Source organism: Lonchura striata, chromosome 11 (genome assembly GCF_046129695.1).
Source record: "Lonchura striata isolate bLonStr1 chromosome 11, bLonStr1.mat, whole genome shotgun sequence".
NCBI lineage: Eukaryota > Metazoa > Chordata > Aves > Passeriformes > Estrildidae > Lonchura > Lonchura striata.
Window position 1 is genome coordinate 4,907,162 of NC_134613.1, and position 25,856 is coordinate 4,933,017.

Here is a 25,856-nt window from a genome sequence, read left to right on the forward strand (position 1 = left end):
TCATCTACTGGGCAACCTGCACTGAGGTGGGACAGAGCTGCTAAGTGAGCAGGAGGAGTGGCACACACTGCTGGGACCAGAAGCCTACTCAAGAAGCCTAGAGGATGGAAAAATAGGGGAATGGTAACAATGATCATCATAAAATGGAGATAGTGTAAAAGGGTCAGAAGACATTCACAAAGTGACCACAGAGTATTGGAAAAGAAAAAGATTAACCAGTCTCCCAGAAGTGAGACAGGAGATAGAATGGCTGGAGAATGTACCACAATAGCCACACTATATTAAAAAAAAAAAAATCCCCAGTATCAGAATATTAATTTGTGGAAGAATAGGGAGTTTCCACTTAATCAAGAGACAACAGGTACTCCGTATCTTCTCTCAGAAAAAGAGGAGCTTCATTAATAGCTTTCAAGACATGCTGAAGATACCTATATGTTCTTGAAGTACAAATAAAAATTATTTGTAGGTTTTTGAGTCTTGGACTTCTTATCATCTGGTCAGCTGAGCCCACTAATATACAACCAGGATTTTTCTTTGACAAGAAAAATAGAAGGAGATTGTGTCCTGATGAGATTTTTTTTTCACTATTTCCTCTGTGGAAAATGAGGTTGGAGGAAACCTCTATCTCCATAAGCCACAAGCTGAAATGGGAAACAAAACTAAAAGCCAAAACTCAAATAACTGCAAGACTTGGACAGTAAATCAAAAGACCACAGCACCAATGAGAAGTGGAACTGCTGCAGTCCACAAGCAGAGTATTTTCACAGAGTGGGATTTAGAATGGCTATTGCCTTGGCAATATCCTAGCACATTAAGCAAAAAATGCTTTATTTCTTTGGTATATCTACCCAAATTCCATGATTAAAGCCTATATAAAGCCCACCACCCTATATTGTAACTTCATCTGACAAAAGACAGCAAGACAGGTTTCCATTTGCTTCATTTAACATCATAGGAATGGAATTCCACCAGGATTAACCACAGAGGCTGAAGAAAGGCACTTCCCTAATCTCCATCAGGCATCTGCATACAAAATGTGTAAGGTTTATCAAAACACTACTCACAAGGACTCAAAGAGAACATAATCATATTACACTTAGCCTTCAGCTGACACAATTAACACAAGAGTCTTTCTCTTTAGTCTGCTAAGATGCCCCATAAATTTGGTTTCTGTCCTCATTTTAAAAACAACCTGTACAGTACAAACTTCCCAGGAAAAGCTTCCAGCTTTTCCATTTCTTCTGAAAGTCTTTCTGGATACTTTTAGCAAAATTCAAACTTTCTAAGCATGTGTTCAGCATCACAGAGTAAGAAACTGGAAGAATGAATTTCCGATTCTGCCACATTAAAGAATTACCTCTTACATCCTCATATCCTACTGAAGGGGAAGTTTTCTGCCAAAACTAGTCAAAGGGTGCTGTGTGATCACATGGGGAGGAGAGGGGAAATAAAATCTGCCTCCTCCCACCCAGTGAGCCTTGAAGAAATTATTTAAATATCCTTCATACTGACTTCTTGGCTGTGTCAGAGAAATAAGAATAATTTTTGGACTGTTTCAAAGGACTAGAAATATATTGCAAGAGGACTTGTGCTTGGATGCAGAATTTGCCATTGCTATGAATGGATTTGGAAAGAGAGAGCTCTTTGTACAGACTGGACTCCTGGCACACTCTTGGTATGCACTGGGGATTACTGGGACATGGCATCCACACCTGATCCAGTGACTCTGGAAAAATACCACTCAATCCAAATCCAAACATTTCAAGACAATTAATTAGTCTTCCTTCCGTTCCCCAGTTTTCACTCCTCCAATGCTTACTAAGCCATACATGGAATGATAAATAATTGAAACTTTACTGTGCAGGATAATAGGGAAAGTTAATGTTTTTTCCCCTTAAATTATTTACATATCACTTAATAAGGTTTTAGTACTCCTCACAAATGGATAATTCAGAATGCAGAATATCAGAAGGATGTAAAGCCCTGATTTATCTTGGAACACTACCATAATGTAAAAAAATAAATTGTATGTTCAGCAAATATAAATACAGTATCTGATCTTTTTGCACTGTAAATAGAAAAACAAAGGCTACTCATATCAAAGGTTTCTAACATGGGCTAAATAACTTTAGTAGGTTTAACATATTTTATAGGCCAAAGAAAAAAGATCTGTCAATATTTCTTGGCCACTTTTCATTTCCAGAAAAAGCCAAAAAGCATCAATACATCCAGCACTTGCAGATGCAACCCGAAGTCTTGGCTGCGCTCTGATGTCCAGGGAAGGATGGGTGTGTCTGGGCTGGCTGCTGGGCAGATCCCAAGAGAAGGGGTGTGCGTTCTGCTCCAGGCATTGCTGCCAGGGCAGCCCCGCTGCCGGCGGACACACGGCCCCGATCCCGGACACGCAGCTCCTATGTCAGGATATACAGCCCCGATCCCGGACACACAACTCCAATGTCAGGACACACGGCCCCGATCCCGGACACGCAGCTCCAATGTCAGGATATACAGCCCCGATCCCGGACACGCAGCTCCTATGTCATGATATACGGCCCCGATCCCGGACACACAGCTCCAATGTCATGATATACGGCCCCGATCCCGGACACACAGCTCCAATGTCAGGATATACAGCCCCGATCCCGATGCCAGGACACACGGCCCCGATCCCGGACACACAGCTCCAATGTCAGGATACACGGCCCCGATCCCGGACACACGGCCCCTATCCCGGACACATGGCCCCCATCCCGGGACACCCAGCCCGTATCCCGGGACACCCAGCCCGTATCCCGGGACACACGGCCCCGATCCCGGGACACACGGCTCCCATCCCGGGACACACGGCCCCCATCCCGGGACACACGGCTCCCATCCCGGGACACACGGCCCCCATCCCGGGACACACGGCTCCCATCCCGGGACACACGGCTCCCATCCCGGGACACACGGCCCCCATCCCGGGACACACGGCTCCCATCCCGGGACACATGGCCCCCATCCCGGGACACACGGCCCCCATCCCGGGACACACGGCTCCCATCCCGGACACACAGCTCCAATGTCGGGACACACGGCCCCCATCCCGGGACACACGGCCCCCATCCCGGGACACACGGCCCCCATCCCGGGACACACGGCCCCCATCCCGGGACACACGGCTCCCATCCCGGGACACACGGCTCCCATCCCGGGACACACGGCCCCCATCCCGGACACACGGCCCCCATCCCGGACACACGGCCCCCATCCCGGACACACGGCCCCCATCCCGGGACACACGGCCCCCATCCCGGGACACACGGCCCCCATCCCGGGACACACGGCCCCCATCCCGGGACACACGGCCCCCATCCCGGGACACACAGCCCCCATTCCCCCGAGGCAGCCGGTGCCGGGGGAACTGAGGGCAGCTGCGGCTCCTGCCCCGGCCCAGCCAGAGCCGGGCATCCCCCGGAGCCGCCGCGGCCGCTGCCCGTTCCCGTGCCCGGTGCCACCCCTGCACCACAGCCCGTGTCCCGGGGCACGCTGCGGGTGTGCCAAGGCAGCACCACCCCCCTGCCGGACACAGCCCCCGACACTGCCAGACACAAACCCGCTGCGGCTTCATACACCTTGAACGGAAATCTCAAAGACGATGAAAAAATCCTACAAACACTGTTTTCTGCATATATTCATTTGCATTCCCATGAGAATGTTTTAGCTATTTTCTGAAGAGGAAATCCACCACCTGCCCAATCATACCCATTATTTATCTTGCTTTAAAGTTTACTTGAATTTTATTTTATTTCCATTCTAGTTCTTCTACAGTTTCCACAACTTTTTGGAAATTAATTTTTGTACAAGTACTTCCAGGTTCAGAGATTATTTGTTTTTTTTTCCTCAGTAATCAGTATTTCTGCATAATACCTTATAACTGACGTAACTGGACTCTAAGCCTACTACACCAGGAAAACCTGCAACCTAGAGTGTATCAGTGAATACACTGACATATCATAATGAAAGAAAGAAAGTACTATATCGATACAGACATCTAGCTTTGGGCTTCTGAAAGAACAAACTTCACACTACATTCCCATTTCCTCTGCAGCAGACTCTTAAAGAAAGTATTTCTTTTTCTACCTCTTTTCTTTTTGTGCTGCAGTCAGTTTCCAGGATAACAGTGGTCCCCAATACCCATACTACCTGAATTATCCCTTTACAGTTAAAAAAAAAAGGTAAATACAAATAATATATTAGAACAATTCCTTGTTATGTGAGGAGAGACTAGATAAAATATTAGATAAAGGGGTTAACTTCTCCCCCTGCAAACCTGCTAATTCCCTTCAGGCACAAGGCAATCTTTCATTACTTTAGTTTCCCTGTCGTATTGAAGGATGACAATTATACTTTGCTACCTGAATATTTAACACTGAAATGCATGGCCTTGCCTCTGCATTAGAAAATACTAAATAGATGTAAATAACCCTCTAACTTGGTGAAAATGTTTTCCTTCCCTTTCCAAAATGTACTCTGATGGACACCTGAGAATGCTCTAATAGACACCTGACACACCTTTTGTCATGTTATTCCAGTACACTGGACACTAAATAATTACTCAAATCAGTTGCCAGAGAATATGAATTAATACTAAAAACCCACCAAGAGTCCACCAGCACCTACAAAATTACATAAGTGCCACCAGGGACCAACCAGCAAATGCACTTGAGAAAGGCAGGGAGCAACACCTGGCTTCTTCAGGTGACAATGTCCACAGTCCTTTCCTTGAATGTCCCTCCTGGCACATGATAGTTCAGAGACGAAAATACCGACCACACAAGGCAATATTTGGAATTATCCCACCCCTCTCCCTAATGCACACCATTTTTTAAACAGATACTAAAACCCCCAACTGTCCGAGCCATCTTTTAGAAGTCATTTCTAAGAAAGAACTCTTTAGAGTCATTTACAATCCCAGCCATGAATCAGTGCTGTACCACTGAAAAAGGGATACCCACTGTCTGTCACAGCAGGATAAAGCCTGTCTGCTTATTGTTATTAGTGTAGTACCAGTGTAGAGCTTAGAAAGCACTTGGATCAGTGCTTCCTTAGTGCAAAAGGTTTTATAAATCTGCAAACCTTTAACTAATAAGAACCACTGAAACAGTCTATCAGTTGCATCAGGAAATCAGTGGTCTCATAATATTAAAGTGGCCTAATCTTAAAGGTGATCTAAAAAGGCTTTTTACCTGCCAAAGACCAACTCTGGTTTCTGTCTGCCTTCTGTAACAACTGACAACATGACTAAGAACTAAAATCAGATAAGAACTTGCATTCCATAAGTGGCTCTGGTTGTGAAGACACTCTCAGTTTGGGGGGGTAAAGGAGTGGATAAAGAAATGTGCCATAAGAAAGGAAGCATAAAAGAAAGATACCTTTCTTTAATTCTAAAACACATTGCTTCTGTTAAGCAAATAAATACATCTACCAATTTAAACAGAAATGGGTAGGTTTAAACAGAATTTAAAAAAGAGCTTCTCAATTTTTAAGCCCCACAGCCCACTAAGTCAAAATATATTTTCTGTTCATTGATATACTTCCACTCCAATCTGAGTACCTCAAACCTTCCCTGGGGAAAGACAAAAACTCTTTGTTTTGACCCAAAGACCGCATTTAGCACTCAGAGTTTCTACCCCCTTCATTCTGTGATGGGACTTTTCTCAGTAACTGTGCAGATGTCCTGAGAGCTGTGCAGGCTCCCAGCTGTCAGCAGTTTGCTCAGTTTGTACCCAGCCAGGTCCAGGCACAGAATCCCTGGCACACGGTGTCCTCTGCCTGCCTGCACAGCTTCTCAACAGTGCTTCAGACCCGCTGCTGTTTGTTTCTTTCTGCTGACTCCTCTTCCTGCTGGCCTTGCTTAAGTAGCATCCCGTACTTAGTTCTGTGTTTTCCTGTTATTTTTCTCTATATTAAGACTAGGTTATGCCATGTTAATAGATACAGTCTCGGCTAAAACTCTTGCCTCATAAAATTTCTTGACCTCTCATCCTTTCTCTTACAGAAGGAGATAATACTTCCCTATTCTTCTTCCATTTTCTAGTATGTGCTGTGCAAAGTAAACACATTTTAATATAAATAAATGGGCTTCTGGTTGACCCACAGACACTCCTCTATTTAAAAAGCCAGTTCAGACTTGAGCTCCTATTTTTACCCCCTCAATTTCAAAGAAGCTCACAAATAATTAAGCCTTCACAGCAGGTAAAATGTTGTGTAATTTTGGAAATAATAATAACTGTGGTCTCTGAAACTATATTTTAAACATTTAGATGTAAGCCACTGATAGATCTCTAGGTTTTTACATGAAGACTGCAAAGAGACCTCCCAGACCGTGATGGAAGTGAAAGTTCCCGATGTGTAACTTTCACACCTTAAAGGGCATGGCCCTACCAGAGGCAATAAAGGAATAAACTAAAAAACAGAGGGAACAGAAGATTCTTCCTAAAAGCAAATGAGCAATTACTTACATAAAGAGAATTGAAAACTCTAAATTCAGGATCAGTCAAAAGATTTGAAAACATTTTAAAAGTATTTAAAATCTTCGTTTCTCTCATGCTACAACTGAGACCGAACTGACAAAGTTCTACATCACTGATAATCTCAGAATTTAACACAGAGACACAAGAGCTTATTAATATCTTCAGAGTCACATTTCTACTTTCTGATGACTAGAACTAGAACCTATTTTTCTTATTTTCTAGTAGCAAAGAAAAGCAAAACACAAAAACTACAAATCTAGAAGTCTCAAAATACCATGAAATTAATCTTGCAAATGGAAGTGCTGATGACCAAGAAACAAAGCCAGCTCTTTCCTTATGTTTATGCAGGTGTGCCACCTGCTGGAGATGGGTCATTTTCTTGTGTCAAACTTCAGTGATGGATTTTTATTATTTTAAAATACATCTAGGATTCAGCTGCAGTTTTCAAGCTTTTGAAAAGCCTATTTAAATTAACTTGCATACAGGCTTGTTGTATGTACATCAAGGACGTCTAACTGCAAGGATCTGAACTGCTTAACTACAAGCAGCTTGTACAAAATGCCACCTTCCTCAGCAGTTTATGAGTGATGGAAACAACCAGAAACCAGACAGGATCCGGTAGTTTGTTACCTCAGTGTGAAGATAAATACCCCCAATCTTGAAAGCTGTTGCACTTTCAGGATGAGGGTTTTTCACTCCAGCTCTTGAGATCCTACAGCCCCTTGACTGATGCTACAGACTCCCTAAGCCCAGCTACCAGTAAGGCACACACAGCATCTGCCCACTGGGAGTGGATGTCTCAGGAACACTAAGAACAGGGCAGGCTGCATAATCCTCTTTACTGATCTGTTTGTTTCCCCACTTTTGGCTTAGGATTTTCTCAGGCTGGCTATACTTTCCTAGAGCTGCAGGAATGCAGGTAACCTGTCAGTGAGGACCTGTGTGAACCCTGTCAGAGTTCCCCACATCTCCCTGCATACTGCATTAAGAACACTGGTTTTGGTTTCTCTAGAACCTGGCTCCAGCTTTCCCCTGTGCTCCCTCATCTTGGTACCAAGAAGACAGCAAGCAATCACCATCTATCTTTTCCATGCCATTTGTGACACTGTAGATCTCTGTAACATAACCCCATAAGAACTTCCCATTATCACATTTTCCTCCAGGAGTAGTACTACTAGTTTACCTATTTCCTGATACGTAAGACATACCTGAAGTCATTACATATTTCCCTTTCTGCTATCTCTGAGCCTTTAGCAATTGTAGCAATTGTATTCAAAGACAAAGAACTAGAATGTCACATCCTATTCAAAAGATGTAAATGACCTAGGTATTTGTTTTGCTTGTTTCTAAGTAATTTTAACAACAGATTTTTATGAGCTGCTGAGTACTGAGCTGATATTATCCCATCTGCAAATTCAAGGCACACACTTTTTATGTGAAGATATAATTGAGTTCTGTCTTCCCCCTCCATTGGGTATATACAATACACTGGATTTCACCTGCCATTTTATTGCCTGCTCACTCACTCTCTTCAAAATTATTATTCAGCAACAATTCTTGTCCCTACCGTCCTGAATTTCTGCATGAACACTGCACTGTTGCCTCACTGCTGTCTGTCTTTTTCCAAGTCATTTTAGAACATGGTGACCCATCACAGAATTGCAGAACTCTACTGGTAACCTCCCTGTACTGCCAAGGACTGATGAAACTCCAATTCTTTCCAATTTCTTAACTGTTTTGCACTTAAACTACAGCTGTATAGTTTCTTTTAAAATCTTGAGTAATAGACCTTATCAAAATTATCTTGGAAATCCAAGCATTTTGCATCTTTTCCCAACTGGTTTCAATGGAATCAGAAAACAAAAACTGAGCAATTTTCACTTTCAAACTAAGCAGAAGGAATTTGTCAGTGATCACAGATCTTGTTTTCATCTTACCTCCAGCTGTTTTCATCTGTGCCTTATCTTTGACAATAAAAAGGTCTATTCTTTAAAATGCTCTATGTCAGCCTAGGACATCCGTGCATTAAAACACCTGTGTTTCCAGCACAAGAACCTTTGTTTCTGACCAAATGGAAGTCAAACATAAGATTGCCAACCCCAGAATTCCAGCTGAATTTTTACCCATCAGTCTTAAAGTACAAGACTGGAACCTTCTTGTTTCCAGGTAAGCAAAAAAAAAAAAAAAAAAAAGTGTATGTTCGCTTTACTGTTGCAGGCTGATAGAGAGATATGACATACAGGTAAAGATATACAGTGTCTTCAGAAAAAAAGACACTTTTATTGTCTTTAGTGCATTTACTGAAGTCTGAGCTTTTGTATCCGATTCTGATCTGTAACTCAGGATGGCAACATCCCTCATACTGGGGGGAAACCTTCTACACCTACTCCACCAGAACTTTCAGGGGCACTTCTGTGACAGGGGAAAAAAGTATATGTCTAAAATATATAGAGATAAATGCTTACTTGGCTTTAAATGGGGAATCAGACACAGCATTTTTTGCTTCCATCAAGCTCTCATATTCCTTTGCCCTGGAGGAGAAAATATTAATTATTATTGACTATTGTCTAAAAGTGTACAGGATATAAGACCAGCAAGTGAGTTCAAACCTTGAATTTTTCTGCTTCATAGTAAAGCACAGCATTTCTATCAATGCCGCCCTGGCATAATCCATAATCCACTGCAGCTTAACTACTGGCCATTGGCCATTAACATTAATTTGTTATTAATATCACTACTTTGTAATAACATCGGTACACAAAGGTGTATTTAAGTTGACTTTTCCAATGGTAGAAAATTTCACAAGTGATATATTTAACTGTACTACTACCTATTATAAAATGATTGGTGAAATAATGCTGTATAATATTAAGACAAAAATATATAAGTAATATTATTATATAAAATATTAATGACTTAGACATGTAGTATAGACCAGATTAGTAAATCAGAGTGATTACAATTAACATACAAATAATTGTTGCATTTGCAGGCACAGGAGCATTTTTTATGTTACTCCTGACTGTAGTTAGCCAAACTGCACAGAAACACCTCCACCAAGGACTCATTTACTGCTGGAAAGAGAAACATGACCGCTTTAGTCCCTTAAAAGTATTGTTTACACTGGCCATGTGCCAAAAAGCAGGAAGAGGGAGACAAGACTTTTCTTCTGCACAGCCAGCCTGTGCCAACAGGTGAAATCCATGAGTTGTTCCTGGAGCAAGGCAGGACCCACAGCAACAAGCCTGTACCCCATTTCTAATAACACACATGTAAAGCAAAACTAATCCAGGCACTGCAGTGATGCAGATGCATTTCTCTCACATACATTAAACCTTTCTTCATATTTTCTGTTCACTGAAATGGCTCAAGTTTCCCAAAGCTACACAGATTTTCCTTTTGTTTGCTTCACCATTCCAATTTAAGCTCCGCACAAATATTGTTACATCACCACCAGCTCTGATTTGTGGGTCATTAATAAAGCCATTAATCACAGCTGAATTTAGTATTAAACATGAAGGTGAGATTTCTTTATTAACCTTTTGCCTTCTTTGCCAGAAACAACACATTTCAGCTTCTGTACAGACAAGTCAGTCAAACCTGAATTATCACCTCAAAACCCTGTTCCTAAATGCACATGGCTGGAATGTTAAAGTCCCCTGCTAAGCCCAGAGCAGCTACCTGCTAAGCACACCTCTGATGCTTCCATTCAGCTTTCACCAGCCCTGCTTCTCCTGTGTCACCATCCAAACATCCTCCTGCTAGCAGCACATACATGATAACCCGAGATAATTTACTTACCTATATATCAGTTGTTACTGATAGCACCAGTTAAATGGCTTAGGGTTATAAATATAATTAATAAGACTAACGAAACTTCTCAACACATCTAATATCCCATTGATCACCATTTGTCCCCTCGTTCACCTCTGCCCTTCATTGCATTGATACTGCAAGAGTGATTTAAGATCTGGAAACTCAGAAGTGTAACAGGAACCTATTTGGTTGCAGTTCTTATTTTTTTCCAGTTTAAAATACCACAGCTTCCTAGAAACTGAAATGTATGTGACATTTCAAGTGCTGAAGTTAAGGGCATTCGTTGTAACTATTTATTTTCCTAGAGAAGAGCTAAAAATATGTACTAAAACATGCTGTGTAGATAATCTGCTAGCACCTATGAAACTCTAATTAGCAACATCAAAATACCTCTGCTTTATGTTGCTACTGGACATTTTTATTACAATCTCTTCTGTGTTAACATCAAAAAAATCTTGTATTTAACTCTGAGTTATCTTCAAGGACAGCAAAGCCATTGAAAACTCTAGCCACCCTTTAAAAGTAAAACCAAACTTAATGAACATGAACTTCATGTCTACTCAATAAAACCCAGATTTTGAAACTTTCACTGTGTTTTTCAATCGTACATCACCATTGTAAAACGATGGCCTTTTATTACTGTTTTAATTACAATTTTTGATGATGGATATGCTGACTCACACAGCAGTCTGACACATACAAACTCAAAATGTTCTGAAAACGTTTTTTCCTATCCGTGCCAACAATAAATTATTATTTCAACTTGCATTCCAAGGTCTGACAAATCTTTGACTGACTGCAACAGAAGCTGCCCTGGAGAAATAATTAACACTGGACCCAGTAAGTGCATTAAATCAACAGGTCACATGAATAACTCTGCATCCTGAGCATCCAGAAACCTGAAGAACATTATGCAGGTCCAACAGTGATATTCAGCTAGTGGATCTGCTCACCCAAAGAGGAGAGCAGGCAGAAACAGTAATACACTGCCAGAGTGTTGTGGTTTTGAAGGCTGATGTACCTGCTAGGAGTTACTAAAACATCTCACTTCTACTGTAGCTCTAAAAATCTGTGCAAGCTTTTTTCTCTTATTTGAAACCCTTCTAACTTAAAAAGGTAGAGAAAATGTGTAACAATGACTCTTACCTAGGTGAGAAGTATTTTTAGAGAGAAATGCAAACATATGCTAGAATATTGAGCTGAGCATTAACTAACCTGAGCTGGGGACCATTCAGCCATAAAGAGTGACACTGCCAGTTCATGATATAATGATGTCCTGCACATCACGCTGATTTGCAGATGTCACTTTTTAGACTAAGAACAAATTGCACATCTGACAACTCACCTTCCACTTTAAGATATTTTTAACTTTCTTCTTGTTGTGACAGGCAAAAAAAAGATTAAATTTAGTCATGGGATTTGACACTACAGCAGGCTGACTTCTATTTGTTGATTACTATTGATTTTCTTTGATACTTCATTTAAAAATCAATAGCTAGAAAGAAAAATAGGCATGGTTTACACAAATTTAAACATGCTATTGTATGCTAGAAGAGGCTACAGTTTTGGCAGGGCACTGGCATCCAATTATGAGAAAAGCTCTTAACAGGTGAAACCAAGGGCTCCAGATCGATATTCAGTTTTCTTTCTCAATCAGAGAAAGTGGCCATAAATTAGGCTCATCAGTGTTATTTTCAAGACACTCCCAAAGCAAATAATTTTACATTTTTTTCAGCCTTCCATTGCACTCACACTAGAGGACAGAAGGTAAAGTTTAGAACAAAACTTGGAAAAAAAAAAAAAAATAAATTGGTACTACCTGGAATTCATCCGTGCCTTTAGCTTTTTGGCTTTCTTTTTAATTTTCTGTTTCTCCTCTCCATCTTTTAATGGTTCCACAGGAACGGAACTCTCAATTACAATGTCCACAATGTACTTTTTTAATGACAGGTGCTCCTGCAGAAAATAGTGGAATAGTATTTAATGGCATAGTATGTGATGGAGATCATAGATTATCTTCCCAGGAAAAAGAACAGTGGTAAATATTTAACTGAAGGTTATGATAATTAAGCCAAATCTTAAAATAAATCTTGAGAAAGAGATTATTTCACACTAGAGAGAACAAGCTGTGCATTTTCTAAAAAGGGAGAAAAATTATTAAAAGAAGATCAATAAATACCGTGCCTCTTTTCAAGAAATTGTTACCTGCAAGAATGGACTCCAAGCTGACATCCTCTCTCTCCTCCGAGCTGCCTTTTACAGCTACAGAAAACCTGCCCTATCAATGTAACTCATTGCATTAAAGAAGCTGATTTTGGTTTTTATATTAATTCTTCATCAGAATCTAAACGTGTCTTAACTTTCATTAAAATATATGGATATGTATTTTACTATTCACTGCTTACAACGTTCCCACTTATTAACAGGACTACTACTTTTCCTCTCACATAAAAAAATTTGAATTTAGGCAAAATAATGGTAAAATTTCAGTTCCCCACAGAAGAAATACTAAACAACAAGTTCAATTTCAGTTATTAGAATAATTTACACAATTTTTAATATACGGAGACTTCTATCTGTTTTCTCTGCAAAATACAAAATACCAAACTTATTATAAAGTACGGGTCACTTGCTTACCCTTTGGGTAAGTACCCTTAAAATTCAAAGTAAAAGGTGACGTGCTAAAAAAATTTATAGACAGTATTTTCCAAAAAACAACCTATATTTTCTTTCATTGATTCAAGAAAAATACTGCATCTGTTGAAAACAATATAAATCTCAGTGAAATTTCCTGGAAAAAGACCATTTAGTTTTAGTGCTGCACGGTACAACCCAGGAATATATATCTGGTGGAAACAGTAAATGAATTATCCATTTTAAATCATAAGAATGCAAAATGAATACTGGATTAGTAGATCTAATTCTACTGAATGAGTACTGGACATAAGAAATCCAACATTATCCTCTAAACAAATTCTACAGGTAATGCTGACTTTCTCTTTGCTCCCTGCCTACCTTGGATAAGTTCCAGCACACCTGAAGAGACTTCCCCAATGAACTGTCCCAGTTGTTCAAAGCATGCACATTGTCACAGATTGCTATAGTTGCTTGTAAGGTAATTTTAACAGCTTTTGTAGGCATTTTCCCTGCCCTAAATAGTCTCCATTTAGTTTTAGCAAGAAGGGCTTAAAAGAAAACCTTCTCAGGGTACCTCCAGTGGCTGTGCCCTTGGAGCATAATTGCAATGAGTTAGTTCTCTACCAAGCTACTGCAATCAGAATAAACCATCCCCATCCTGGTTATGAACTCCAGCTCAATTCTGTCTTGTCAGAGAGATGTATCCCTCAACACCCACCTAAAAATACCTTTTCCACTAACTTTCTTTTTAAAACCAGAAATCCAGTCCCTAGGTTCAAACTGCACAGGAAACAGGTGGATTGGAGCTTGATAATGTTAGGAAAATGAAGGACTTCCTCAGAACAGACCATGGCACTGCTGCTTTGCTACCAGGCTTTGGGGTACTGATCCTGTGACATCTACTGAGAAAGATATTTACGAATGATTTCCATGGGATTTGGCATGAAGATCCCTGCTTTCCAAAGGGTACAGCCCAGCACCTCCAGGAGCCTCCCTCAGGTCTCCCCAGTGAGCTGCAGCACGGGTTACACGCAAAACTAACCAGGGCTGTTACTGTGCTTCTGCATCTTCATTCAGCAGTGCAACTGGGATTCTGGTTCATCACATCTTCACGAACTGTCATTGCTCCAAAGTGACAGCAGAGTGGAATAAAGTTCCCACTGCACTCTGGGATGGCCACCGTACTACACCAGGGGTAGCCAGGCTGCTGTGCAGCCACACCAGGGCAGCTGTGACCCTGGGCTCACACTTGTGCTGGGCACAAAGCAAGGAGACAAAGCTTTGCACCTCCTGCACAGACACTCATCTCTTTTTTCATCATCTTATCTGTGATTAGCTGCTGACTTGAAGAGAACTGTAGGGTTCAACAAGCACATTCATGCCCCAGGCTGTGGGGCCAGGAGAGCACCCATGATGGTTGCACACATTTGTTCACAGGAACTCGAGTACCTCTGTGCACCATGGTTCTCAGCGTTCTCAGCTTTCACACAGGGCAGTGTGGATTAATATCAGACTTCATCCATACAGCTCATTAAAGTCAGACCAGAGTAATAATACCTTGTGTCACAAAACCAATCTCCTTCTGAAGGTACAGATCAAAGCGTGGGATTATCACCGCGGGCAGATCGACACCATTCAGGTGTGAAACAAGAATAACAAATAGCTTGGGATTGGGTGACAGCTGGCACCTGAGGAGAACTGCTGCACATCACCCTCCAGTGCAGGGGAAAAATATTTATCCCCATGTTTTATTGAGCTCCCACCAGTTACCTGAAAAAATTGAGGTTTTAGAATCCACTGAGTCACACTGAAGTACAGAAGTCCAATCCTTTAAATAATTAAACTCATGAGTAATTTTACCTGCATAGCCATACTTGGGCAAGAGAACACACCACAAAAATAACAACCACCAACAACAAAACCAATAACAACAAGCATAAACAGGAGTGAGGCCAGTGCAGGGCTTTCAAAGCAAACTTTTATCATCCTTTCATTTAAATAAAAATGAAAAGCGTTCTGGGTTTCTTCTTATGGCAATGTGAGGGGTCATCACTGGTCTGGTCCTGTGCTAGGCTGAGCACATTCTGCCCCCAAATCCTCAGATACTGTTAAACCACCAGATCTTTTGAGAATTTAGGCCATTATAAATGCAAAACATTTTAACTAGAGGCTCTTTTTTAATGGAAGCTGCTGTAATTATGATCTGTATTCAGCCTACCAACAATTTTCAGTACAGTTTTAGCTTCAGCCATATCAATTTTAGCTGTGCAATTCCTCTGAAGCTCTGTTTTAAAGGCTTATGTATAATATACTAATTTTGCTAGCTTTGTCCTAACAGAACACTTTTGATCTCAGGATTAAACCAGAGCCAGCTATGATGGTCACTCCGTATCAGACTTCTGCCATCATTTTTCATACTTGATACTCATCCTCTGAGCTGCGCAGCTGAGATCAGAAACATCACAAAGTAAGGTCTCAGCTTTTGTGAAGGTGACAGAATCTGTGCCACAAAGAGCAGGCACTGTTCTGTGCTGGGATGTACAAATGCTGCAAAATAAAGAAACAAGGAATGAATGCTGACACTGATTTCTTCATTATCACCTGAGTATGCTCCTCGCTGCTCATGTGATGATGGCTCAGTGACCCACTGGAGTAGAAATACTCCCGCTTCTTTTCTCCTGTTATTTCAATGCTCCAAAGCTAAGAACTACTGTTAAAAATTCCAAGGTATCCTGTACCTGTCTCAGGGGGAGATCCTCACAGTTTTCAGCTGAAAAATCCAAGAAGTAGAAGTAAAGTAGTAAACATCCACCATAGGATATTTAATGGTATTTTATACAGACACACGTTGTTACTGGACAACGCTATAGAACCTCTAAATTTTTACAGAGCACTTCAATAATTTTTAAAACAACTGACATGAATTTCTGTAAAAGTTTCTATACTTTATTTACAAACAAGGTCATAAAGACCAATATTATCACCCATGTAAAACTTAAACCACAAAGCAGATAGAAATTAGATTATTTACAAAAAATGTCTTTGCTATTCCTTCCTTCTTGTTGAGGAAGATGAAACAAGAAAGCCTTATAAATATGATTGCCTGGCAAAAGATTTTGAAATTATGGAAACTACAAGCAAGATTGAAATGAAAGCAAGCTTTGAGATACCAAGCCTTGGTTACTGAACAACTAGAAAACAATACTATGGCTAGCTGAATGTAATCACCTTTTGATGGAACAATACCCTCTCCTTGCAGACAGCTCCAAGGGTCAGAGCAGACCCTATGAGCTTAGCAGAAGGGTTCCAAAGATGAGTTTTTAGGGTTTAAAATGTATCACAGTACGGTAATGTAATGATTCTTATAGGCCGTATGTAAATGCTATAGGATCGTGTACTAGATTGGTTAGTGAAAATTGGAATGTTCAGCACAGAAGAAGATTTCCTGTGTTCCTCCCGTCTCTTTCGGGCTGGCAGCTGCAGCAGGGCCTGCATCGTGCCCTTCGCTTAACCGCGAGTCCCGAGCCCCGGCTGCAGGATCTCTCCTCTCCGTCCGTCCCGACCCTCCCACCCACTGCTGCTCCCACACTTCTCCCTCCATTCTCAACTGTTCTGACTTTTGGTCAAGTCACTGAAAATCCTGAAGCTTTCCAAATGCAACAGATGGGCCTCATCTACAAACTACATGAGGAATTGAGTTGCCAAAACCATTAAAGCTAAAACTAATAAGGTCACCTCTGAAGTCACATTCTTGCTGGTTGTTGCCTAGTCCCGTTCAACTGCCTGAACCAGAAAATCTACCTTGTTAATCTCATATCTTGAAGTTGGTAATTTTAGTTGACTAGGCACTTCTTATAACTAATGTTTTCTCTGTTTTTTATATTACATGTTTACAGTACAAGGATAACAGCAGTATAATCAATATCCCCTGAAGCAAATGTAATTTTTTTCAAACTCTAGAACAAACATAATTTTTGCAAAGTTTTTAGTGGACAGTGCAGCAAATGCTACAAAATGCTGAAATGCTATGTAGCTGAGCAGGGTCCACTTCTGCTTGGATGAGGAAAACCATACCTTCAACTGGATTCCTAACCTCAGTAATCTGTATAAAATACAACAGCTGCACAAGAAATTTCCCAACTGACATCCTCTTCATACAACAGCCATTCACAAGACCAATACTCCTCAGCAGCTCTCCCCATTTAGTGTCCCAATTACAGCAAGAGCACCCATGGATCTGTCTTTGGCAGGTGAAACCTTGGATATGTATTTATCAAACCAGAACACAACTGCAAAATTATGTTCCTACCCCATTTTTTTCACTATGACATTTCTTGGCTCTCTGTACTACATAAGTTACTATTCATTTCACTAGTCAGGAGATATTAGTAGGAACTTTATTATATTGTGAAGTGTGCCAAACAGAATTCTTCATAACAAAATTCCCACCTTCTAAAATTAGAGGTAACCGTAACATAAATACTTATTTCCCGTTCCTTTCTTTTTAAGTAAGTGTTGCCTTTTTATGAATTCTGCCTGAGGCATGCCTGCACAGGCAGGACAGTATTGCAGCCAAGCCAAGAAGGGAAGGAGAGCCTGGCTGTGCTGGTGCAGGGCAGCCCCAGCTGCAGATCCCCTGTGTTATCCCTGGCCACCCTAAGCACAGGCAGGGACAGGAGGCTCTGGGATCCTTGGGGCAGGCAGGAGAAGGCAGGAGCTGCAGCCAGGGTACCGAGGAGCTGCTGGCACCTGCTCCAGGCTCGGGGAGGCAGCGCTGCTGGGGATCCCTGCCAGCACGGCCTGCCAGGGTGTGAGCCAGGGCTCTGAGCTGTGCTCCCATCATAAACACGCCAAGTCAGAGACCTGCAAAACCTTCCTGCCTGCTGGACTTTCACCCAAAAAAACTAAGCCAAAATGACCTTGCTGAATCTCAGAGTTTGTAAGGTTTTTTCCCCTCTGTTATTTTTTCATTTTCATTCCCTTCTATATTTCTGGATTCTGGCCAGAACTGAAGCAGAATACTGCAAGGCTGGTTATTCTGTTATTTTTGTGATCTTTCCAAGCTTGAATCCCCAAGTTCTGATAGAAAAGGCATTCTTATAAGTGTTCTAACCCAATTGTGCAGACCAAGGCAACTTGAAAAACATCTGTCTCCAGCTATTTATCTAAACTCAGTCTTCAGAATTTCCAAACACTTGTTATTACTTTCCTTCTCACATCAGCATTAAAATATAAATATGAGGAAAACTTAAGAGAAATACTTGTAGTAGCTCATACCAAGTAAAAATAACTGTCATTCATTTACCATTTTAATATTAAAAATATATATCAAACTGAGTATTTTCCATAAAGATAATATACATAAAGAATATATTCTAGCAAATCAATAGGTAACTATTCTGAAGCCTACATATATCTTTTGGATTTATATCTGTACCTGTTTCAAAATAATATCGTGTAACTGCAGAAAATAATTAAAAAGTGTTTTCACTATTTATTACCAATGTCAGGAATAATGGTTTCTTACTTGTGTATATAATCACTTAAGGGATATATTTGCCAAATTTTGAAGGGTTTTTTACGGTTCAATTCTAAATCACATTACCACAGGAATATTTTTTTCATGATTTTACTATATGTTTCAACAGAATTCCTCACTATTTTAGTTTTTCCTCATAATCTAGGACAATATTTAATATGGAAAACAGATGCTGAAGTAGACTATAAGTTATATCAAAAGCACACTTCAATTTTAAACAATGACAGCCTGAAACACAATAATTCTTCATCATAAAGAGATCAAATACTATTATAGGACTACAAGTGATGATCCACTCCAAAATATGAAGAATCAGAAAAAGGAAGAATATGAATATTAATATGAAATAATAAGTGTTATTAGAGGTGCTATATGTATAAAAACAGGTTATAATGTAATGAATTTTCAAATATTATTTTCTCAAAATAATTTCTAAATATTTTAATTATTAACATTTCTATGCTAGACTGTACTTTAGAAGATGAGTTTGAGAGCACTAAAAAACTTTTATTATTCATTCAAAACTGAAGAGTGACCTTTCATTGTACAACTAGGTTTTGCTTGGCATCTGGGATTTATGTTTTTTTTCCCCACGAGGGACTAATCCTGTTTTTCAGCATGCCCAATCTAAAAACTATTTTTACTGCTAATAGTGACTGTCCTTTCAGTCACCTTGCTCATCCATGGATTTAATGACATGACAGTCTGCCACTAAGATAAATAACAAATAATATTTTTAATAAGAGCTTTAAGTATTTATTCTGATTTTTAATACCATTCCCTCTTGTCACTCCAAAACGTGGGGACAAAAGGCAAAGTAAATGTGCTTCTGCTCTGTGGTGAGAATTCTGCATCCTGGCCATGGAAAGCATCCCTGCAGATGAGGGAGGAAAGCTGGAAGGCACTGACATTATCCTCTCTGTAAGCACAGCAGAGAGAAAGGGGGAGATCACAGTGCAGCTGGGCCTGCCAGCAGTAGTTCTTTTACTGGTTGTGGATATTCAAGATGCCCAAGCCAAAAATAGGAAGGGTGCAGCAGCTGGCAGTGATCTATCACAATTAAAGGCACAGCCAATAAACGATTAATCACATACACTTTTTGCCAAGAAAAACAATACTTTATAATAAATTAAAGGTAAGAAGCTATTGCTATGCAAAATACAAAAAACTAGAATTGATGTATGGGGTACTGAGAGACCTTCTGCAAACTGCAACGTGGATTAGACTTTATAATCATTGATTTTCATGACAATGTCTTCTAGGACAGAATTATTCACAGCAGAATGACATGGCCAGAGCTCCTGGACTGAAAGGACCACAGGTACCCACAAGGTATGAAACATCCATAAAAATGAACCACAGATGCCTGGTGTAATTCCATCCCTCTAACAACACACAACTCTGCTCTAAAAAACATCCTTCCTTCCTCAGAAAAAAAAAAAATTGAGTAAAGCCAACTCAGCCAGAACCTGAGGCTTTACTGGGATGGGGAGTTCTTGTTTACAAGTGATTTACAGCTTGTTTCCCCTGAGCAACAGAGAAGAAAAATGGGCTACTGTTGGAGAACTATAATAAGATGCCAAGAAAAAAAAAGAATTTACTACAAAGTCTGTGGATAAAGTAAACAGGAATATTGTTCTACATAAGACCAAAACACATGCACCACCACACAGCCCAGAAATGGCTGCAGTACCACCAGAGCTGGGCCAGGGCCATCTCCCTGCACTGGAATGGCCATAATGGAGCAGCCAAATGCCAGGAGAGATGCAGGGCAAACACCAGGGCAAGAGCAAGGCTGGACACACCGGGCACTGACCAGAGCTGTGGCTGCCCCTGAATCCCTGGAAGTGTCCCAGGCCAGGCTAGATGGGGCTTGGAGCAACTTGGGAGAGTGGAAAGTGTCCCTGCCCATGGCGAGGGTGGCTCTGGAGGAGCTCTAAGATCCCTTCCACCCCAAAAATGGATAGACGTGTAACATACATCTGAATGTTCCAGAATAAAAAAAGAGAACTATTAATTGTGTATAAAGGCTTTTAAAAGCTACATACCCGCAGGTATAAACCTCTCAAACTCCTCTATTAGATGAAACTAAAACTGCGACCCTGCTTAGTATTGTTATTTTCCATTTTGCTTAATTGTACCTTTTAGACAGGCTACCAAATGAGTTCATGAAACACTGTTCTTCCTTTAAATACAAGAATTTGAAAACGCCCTGATTCAGAAAGGTAAACAAAAGCTATTTTTCAATACTGCAAAGCCTAAAGCAACAAAGCAATAGTTATATATAATTTAATTGGAATGAAAACAGTGTATTTGAGAAAATAATAATTAGCAAAATCCTAGCACCACCATGTGTCTAGACAAGAAAATCCTTGTAAATACAGATGAAGAGCAGCAAGGGTCAGACATTAAGGTATTGCCACATCTTTTTCCCTCAGTAGTTTCCTCTGCAAGAAATAATGGAAGCAGCACACATGTCTAGGAAAACAGCTTGATTTCTTTCAGAAAAACAACTCCTCGCTCCTAATATCCAAAGACCTTTCAGAACTTCCAAGTGCTGTGACCAGGAGCTCTGGCTGTGTGGGGTTCTGGCTGCAAAGCTCACCTGGCTGGCACAGCACACGCAGCAAGGGCTGATGGCTTTACCTGAGGCAGCTGCCAGCACAGGAGGCACTCTGTAAATCAGAGGTGGGCCAGGACAGGTTCCCACTGCAGCCCCAGCCAGCTGGGCAGCCACACTCCACAGGGAGCTTTAGCCACTGGGCAGCAGCTTTTTTTAAAGGAATGTGTGTGGCCTCAAGTAACCAGGTCTTTATATAAATCCTCACATTTTAACGCTGTCAGTCTTCAGACAACAATCACCTCTCTGCTCCATCATGGGATTATGGTTTCATTTGATCTAAATACACTTCTTAGAAGTTCTTTGTTGCCTTTATATAATGACAATAGAGTCAGTTTTCTCTCCTAATAAGAAAAAGCACATTTTTCACAAATGCAAACAACAGTTCATTAATATTCTTCCATCCTTCTTTGGAATACATAAAATTGTAGCATGCACCTTATATAAATTAACCAAACCCTGCAGAGTTATCTATTACATCTGGTTTTCAGAAGAGCTTTTCACTTATTAGAAACATTCATAGACCACATGGAATGACATGATTTATATTCTGAAAGTCCTTTTAAACCATGGCACTTAAATGCCAGGAGATACAAAGAGAGCTGGGACAATGGTTCAAAGGGAGCTCTTGGGTGTATTTCTCCAAATAAACCAGGAGAGATGAGAAAGGCAAAGGCAAAAGGGAAAGCAGAGGGGCATAAAAGTGTCTAAAAAGTGCCTGTAGCTCCTAAGATCGGTAGGAGCTACAAGTAGGAGAAAACATCTACAAGGTCCTTGAAGAGACTCCTCAGCCTAATGAAATCACCAGATGTTGTCCTATGGCTTTTGCAGGCACCTTTTTAGTGAGGCCTTTGTGTCACACAGGCTTTAATTCAGCAAAGCAATTAGTCAGGACTACCAACATACTAATTGATTCCAGTGAAGTCAATGAAAGCAAATTGCTTACACTGTTTACATCTTTTGCTGAACTAAAAGCAAGGTGGATGTTGAGAGAGAGGACGGGAAATCAATAAGCACAGAAAACGGCAGTGCAAAAGCAGGAGAAGCTGAGAGTTTGATGGAAGCAGCCAGGCACTTAAGCAGAGAGATAATGTAGCCAGCATGCTCTTACTGCACTGGAGATAATGCTGAGAGGATGTGGGCCAGTGGGAGCACTGAAAGCTTCAGAAATATACTGAAGATGACTTTTAGCCTGCTGCCAGTTTTACCACCTAGGTGAATTAATGTATGTACAAGAGGCCAGACAAAAGCAAAGTTATAAAAGAAGTAACCAATGTGGACAGAACTTAATTTGCCTTTGCAGGATAACCTCTGTTAGAAAGCCAAGAGGTGTTTGCTGTAAAAGAAAGCTACAACTGTTTCAGCTGGAGACTAAGAAAGCCCCAGAAGAAGAAAACCCAAAAGGCTGATGTGCAATGAAGCTGCCACACAATCTGAGAAAGAACTTCATGCTTTTTCATTTTTGTATCTTTATTCACAGCAAAACGATTTTCTTTGTATGTTTCACATCCACAAATGAATGCACCTTCCTGATGGTCTAATCCCAGCTGTCAGCTCCTGCACCAGACATGCTGGAATTAAGTACAAAAAGCACTTAATGTCAAACCAGTAGGATAGTGCTCCAACATGAAATCTGCTTTTACCTCTGAAAATGTCTCTAAAATTACAGAATTTATAGACATTACACCAAAGAGAAAATCCCTAGAATACAACAGCTTATTTTTATTTCTGGCAAGATCAACTCCTACCACCCACCTGGCCCAGAGGAATCAGTGTCCACGACCATTAAGAAGTTTTTAACTATTTGCTTACAGTCAAATTAACCAAGAAAAATCCTTACTGTGTGAAGAAAAATTATACAATCATTTGCTTCAATCAGTTTCCAAAGCCTTGAGGAGACACATAAATCTGAGTTACCAATATGGACAAAATTAAAGTATTTCAAATCTTGTGATTTCTCAAGTAATAGTAAAGAAATTCTATTATCAGATTAGAATTTTTAAAAGCTTTCTTTCCAGGCAGCTACCTAATATACTGAAGAGGCTGAACACAAAATGAGTCAAAGATCAAGAGTAAGTTATCTGAGGTGTCAAGTGCATAAGGTTAAAGGTGAAATTTTATTAGGTCAAAGGTGATATAAATAAAATCTTTTATGTCAAAGAAGAAGGGTCACAGACAAGACATATATAATCTAAAGACATCACAGATGACAAGTAATAACTTTAAGTAGCACAAGTGTGTTCTCACTAGAGTTACCTTCACTGACTGAAAAATTGAAAACAGTGATAAATAAGTAACTATGACTATTACAATGCTTTCCTGGAGTATGGATTCACTTCTGTATAAACCTTTGGATTTTTTTTCTTAAGTATTTCAAAACATGAGAATCCTTTAGTTGTGAGGTTGGCACTAATTATGCTTGCTGAATAAAGGGATACGAAAAGCAGATTGCTCTGATTAGTAAAACTACTTTCCTACTCTACGTTGCTCAGATCTACAATGTCTTACTACTGCTCTTTGAAAAAAAGAAAGTAATAAAAAGCAGAGAAGGCCTCAGACCTGGAAAATTTCAGATTACAATAATATAGCTCAGAATTTTATACTTCGACTAAGTGAAAAATAGCCATAAATAATATATAAAATACCTAACAATGGAAGCACCCATACATTGGCAGTATGCCAAATACTATCCACCACCTTGATTAAGGATATTGGAATATTGGAATCTGCTATAGTAATTCTCAAACTGTTCATTCAGTTAAAATTGCTCTCTCGTTTCTCTCCTGCATTATTCAAGAAATACATACATTTGAGCTTCATCTAGGTCTTAAGTTCTCATCAAAATGTTTTGCTGAGAAACCCTGGATTCGGGCACAAAAATCAGGGTCTTTGTGCCCTCTAGTGGAACTTCTGTTTCCCCAGCTGGGTGCAAAGGCAGCTGCAGGTACCTGATTCTGTTCTCCAAAAACTGGAATTGCTCAGCTACCAAATGAGATGTGGAGAGTGTGTAATGCCCAGTCACAAGGAAATCCAGTCCAGTGTTCCTCCAGATTCCTCTGAGTCAGCTGCCCAGCAAGAACCACAGTTCAGGCACCAGTGGCCAGACAGGTACCAGCAAAGGCCAGAGAGATCCAAGAAAATGTTAATCCATACTTGGGTCTGCCCACAACAGGACAGATTCTGGAAAATCTCACAGCTAGTATCTCCAGGCAAACAGGTGCAGTATGGAGAGTTCCCCCACATATACAGCAGGTAAGCCTGGCACCTAAAATCCCAATCCAAACCATATAACTCCCACTAACCACTACCCAAGGGGAAGAAAGAAACTGAGAAAGCAGTTTATGTACTTTCATTACAGCTAGGAAGGGGCAGGAAAGTGAAACTCTACAAACATTTATTGCTCCAGACTACTGTACTTCTCCAGTTATCTTTTCCTGCTTTTTCAGTGATAATCACCTCTGTGGTTTCAGTACCTCAGAGACTCTCCAAAGCTTTTTAAAAAGGAAAACATGTAACAACCAGATGTAAGAAGCTGAAAACAGAATTATTTCAGTAAATAAAAATAGTAAAAGAACTGTGAAGGAAAGTGAAAAAATCAGAACTATTGGACAGCGTCATCTGAATCAGCCTGGCTGGATATAGATTTCCAAACACAAGTTCAATCTGAATCAGTGCTGAAGAACTGGCTTGCACACTATTTCCTCCTAATACCTGACAGATATAATACAGGGGCATTCATAAATGTTTTGGATGTGGTAGAACCCAAATTCTCACACAAAAGGCCTTAATACTGTAGTTGAATTCTGGCAGCAGCAACAAAAAATTACATGAGACAACTACACAGATGTCCCTTCTACAAAAGAGTAACCTCTTGGTGTAGTGTAAAAAGTAATCAATGCTTCCTCAAAATCACTTTAAATGCCAACTCTTTCAAAGAAGCTACTGAAAAACTATTCTTATTCTATCTATCATTAACTATTAATTATTGTTAACTATTATTATATCTTATTATTAATACTTACAAAACGTTTCAAATATTACATTTTTAAGTCATTTAGCACTACAGTTTTCAGCATTATGGACCTTGATGCACAGGATAGCACACCTGCTCACCTAGAAAAGGTCTAAGAGATTTTAAGCAACAAGAAGAAACAAAGAAAATAGCAGGATAGTGACAACTGTAACGTAAGATTTTTAGGATAAATGTAGTGACATGAAAAATGCCTTTGATTAACAGAAAAGCAATTAGTCACATTTTATAAAGGATCAACTTCAAATGGCAATTGTCTGCAGTATATGAATGCACTGTTTCTTTCATTTCTCTTCATTGGAAGTCTGCTATGATTCCCATGCTAACAGAAACAGATTTGTTCAACTCCTTTTTCAAGGCTTTCATAAGCTACTCAGCTGAATGGCATTTAAAACCAGAAGTAATATAGAAAAAATAGCACAAAACTTACCACTTCTTCATCTGAAAGCTCTCGTCCTTGTATACTACTGTTTTCTCTCACAGCTTGTTGGTGTTTTTTCCCTTTAATGTGGCTGAAAAGATACACTTCTGATGAAATCTGTAATGACAATAACTTAATAGTTATTTTTCCTTTGCAAATTCCATAATGTATAAATAGCAGTACTTCAAACGTAATCTAAAACATGCCAATTTGTCAGGGCTATGTTCAGAAATTCAAGCACAGTACTTCACTCCTCAAGCTAATTTACATAAACGTCT

The 25,856-nt window shown here is 40.1% G+C and overlaps 1 protein-coding gene across 2 annotated transcripts in view; it reads right to left on the minus strand.

Annotated features, from left to right (window-relative positions):
- The window catches only part of SCAPER (S-phase cyclin A associated protein in the ER), a 134,849-nt gene that overhangs the window by 66,485 nt on the left and 42,508 nt on the right, over positions 1-25,856 (minus strand). For both annotated transcript variants that reach the window (XM_021543407.3, XM_021543406.3), the window contains exons 20-22: positions 25,588-25,695; positions 12,151-12,287; positions 8,981-9,046 (exon numbers count right to left, since the gene is read on the minus strand). In XM_021543407.3, coding sequence (XP_021399082.2) covers positions 8,981-9,046; positions 12,151-12,287; positions 25,588-25,695 — 311 coding nt within the window. The remainder of the gene's footprint in view (positions 1-8,980; positions 9,047-12,150; positions 12,288-25,587; positions 25,696-25,856) is intronic.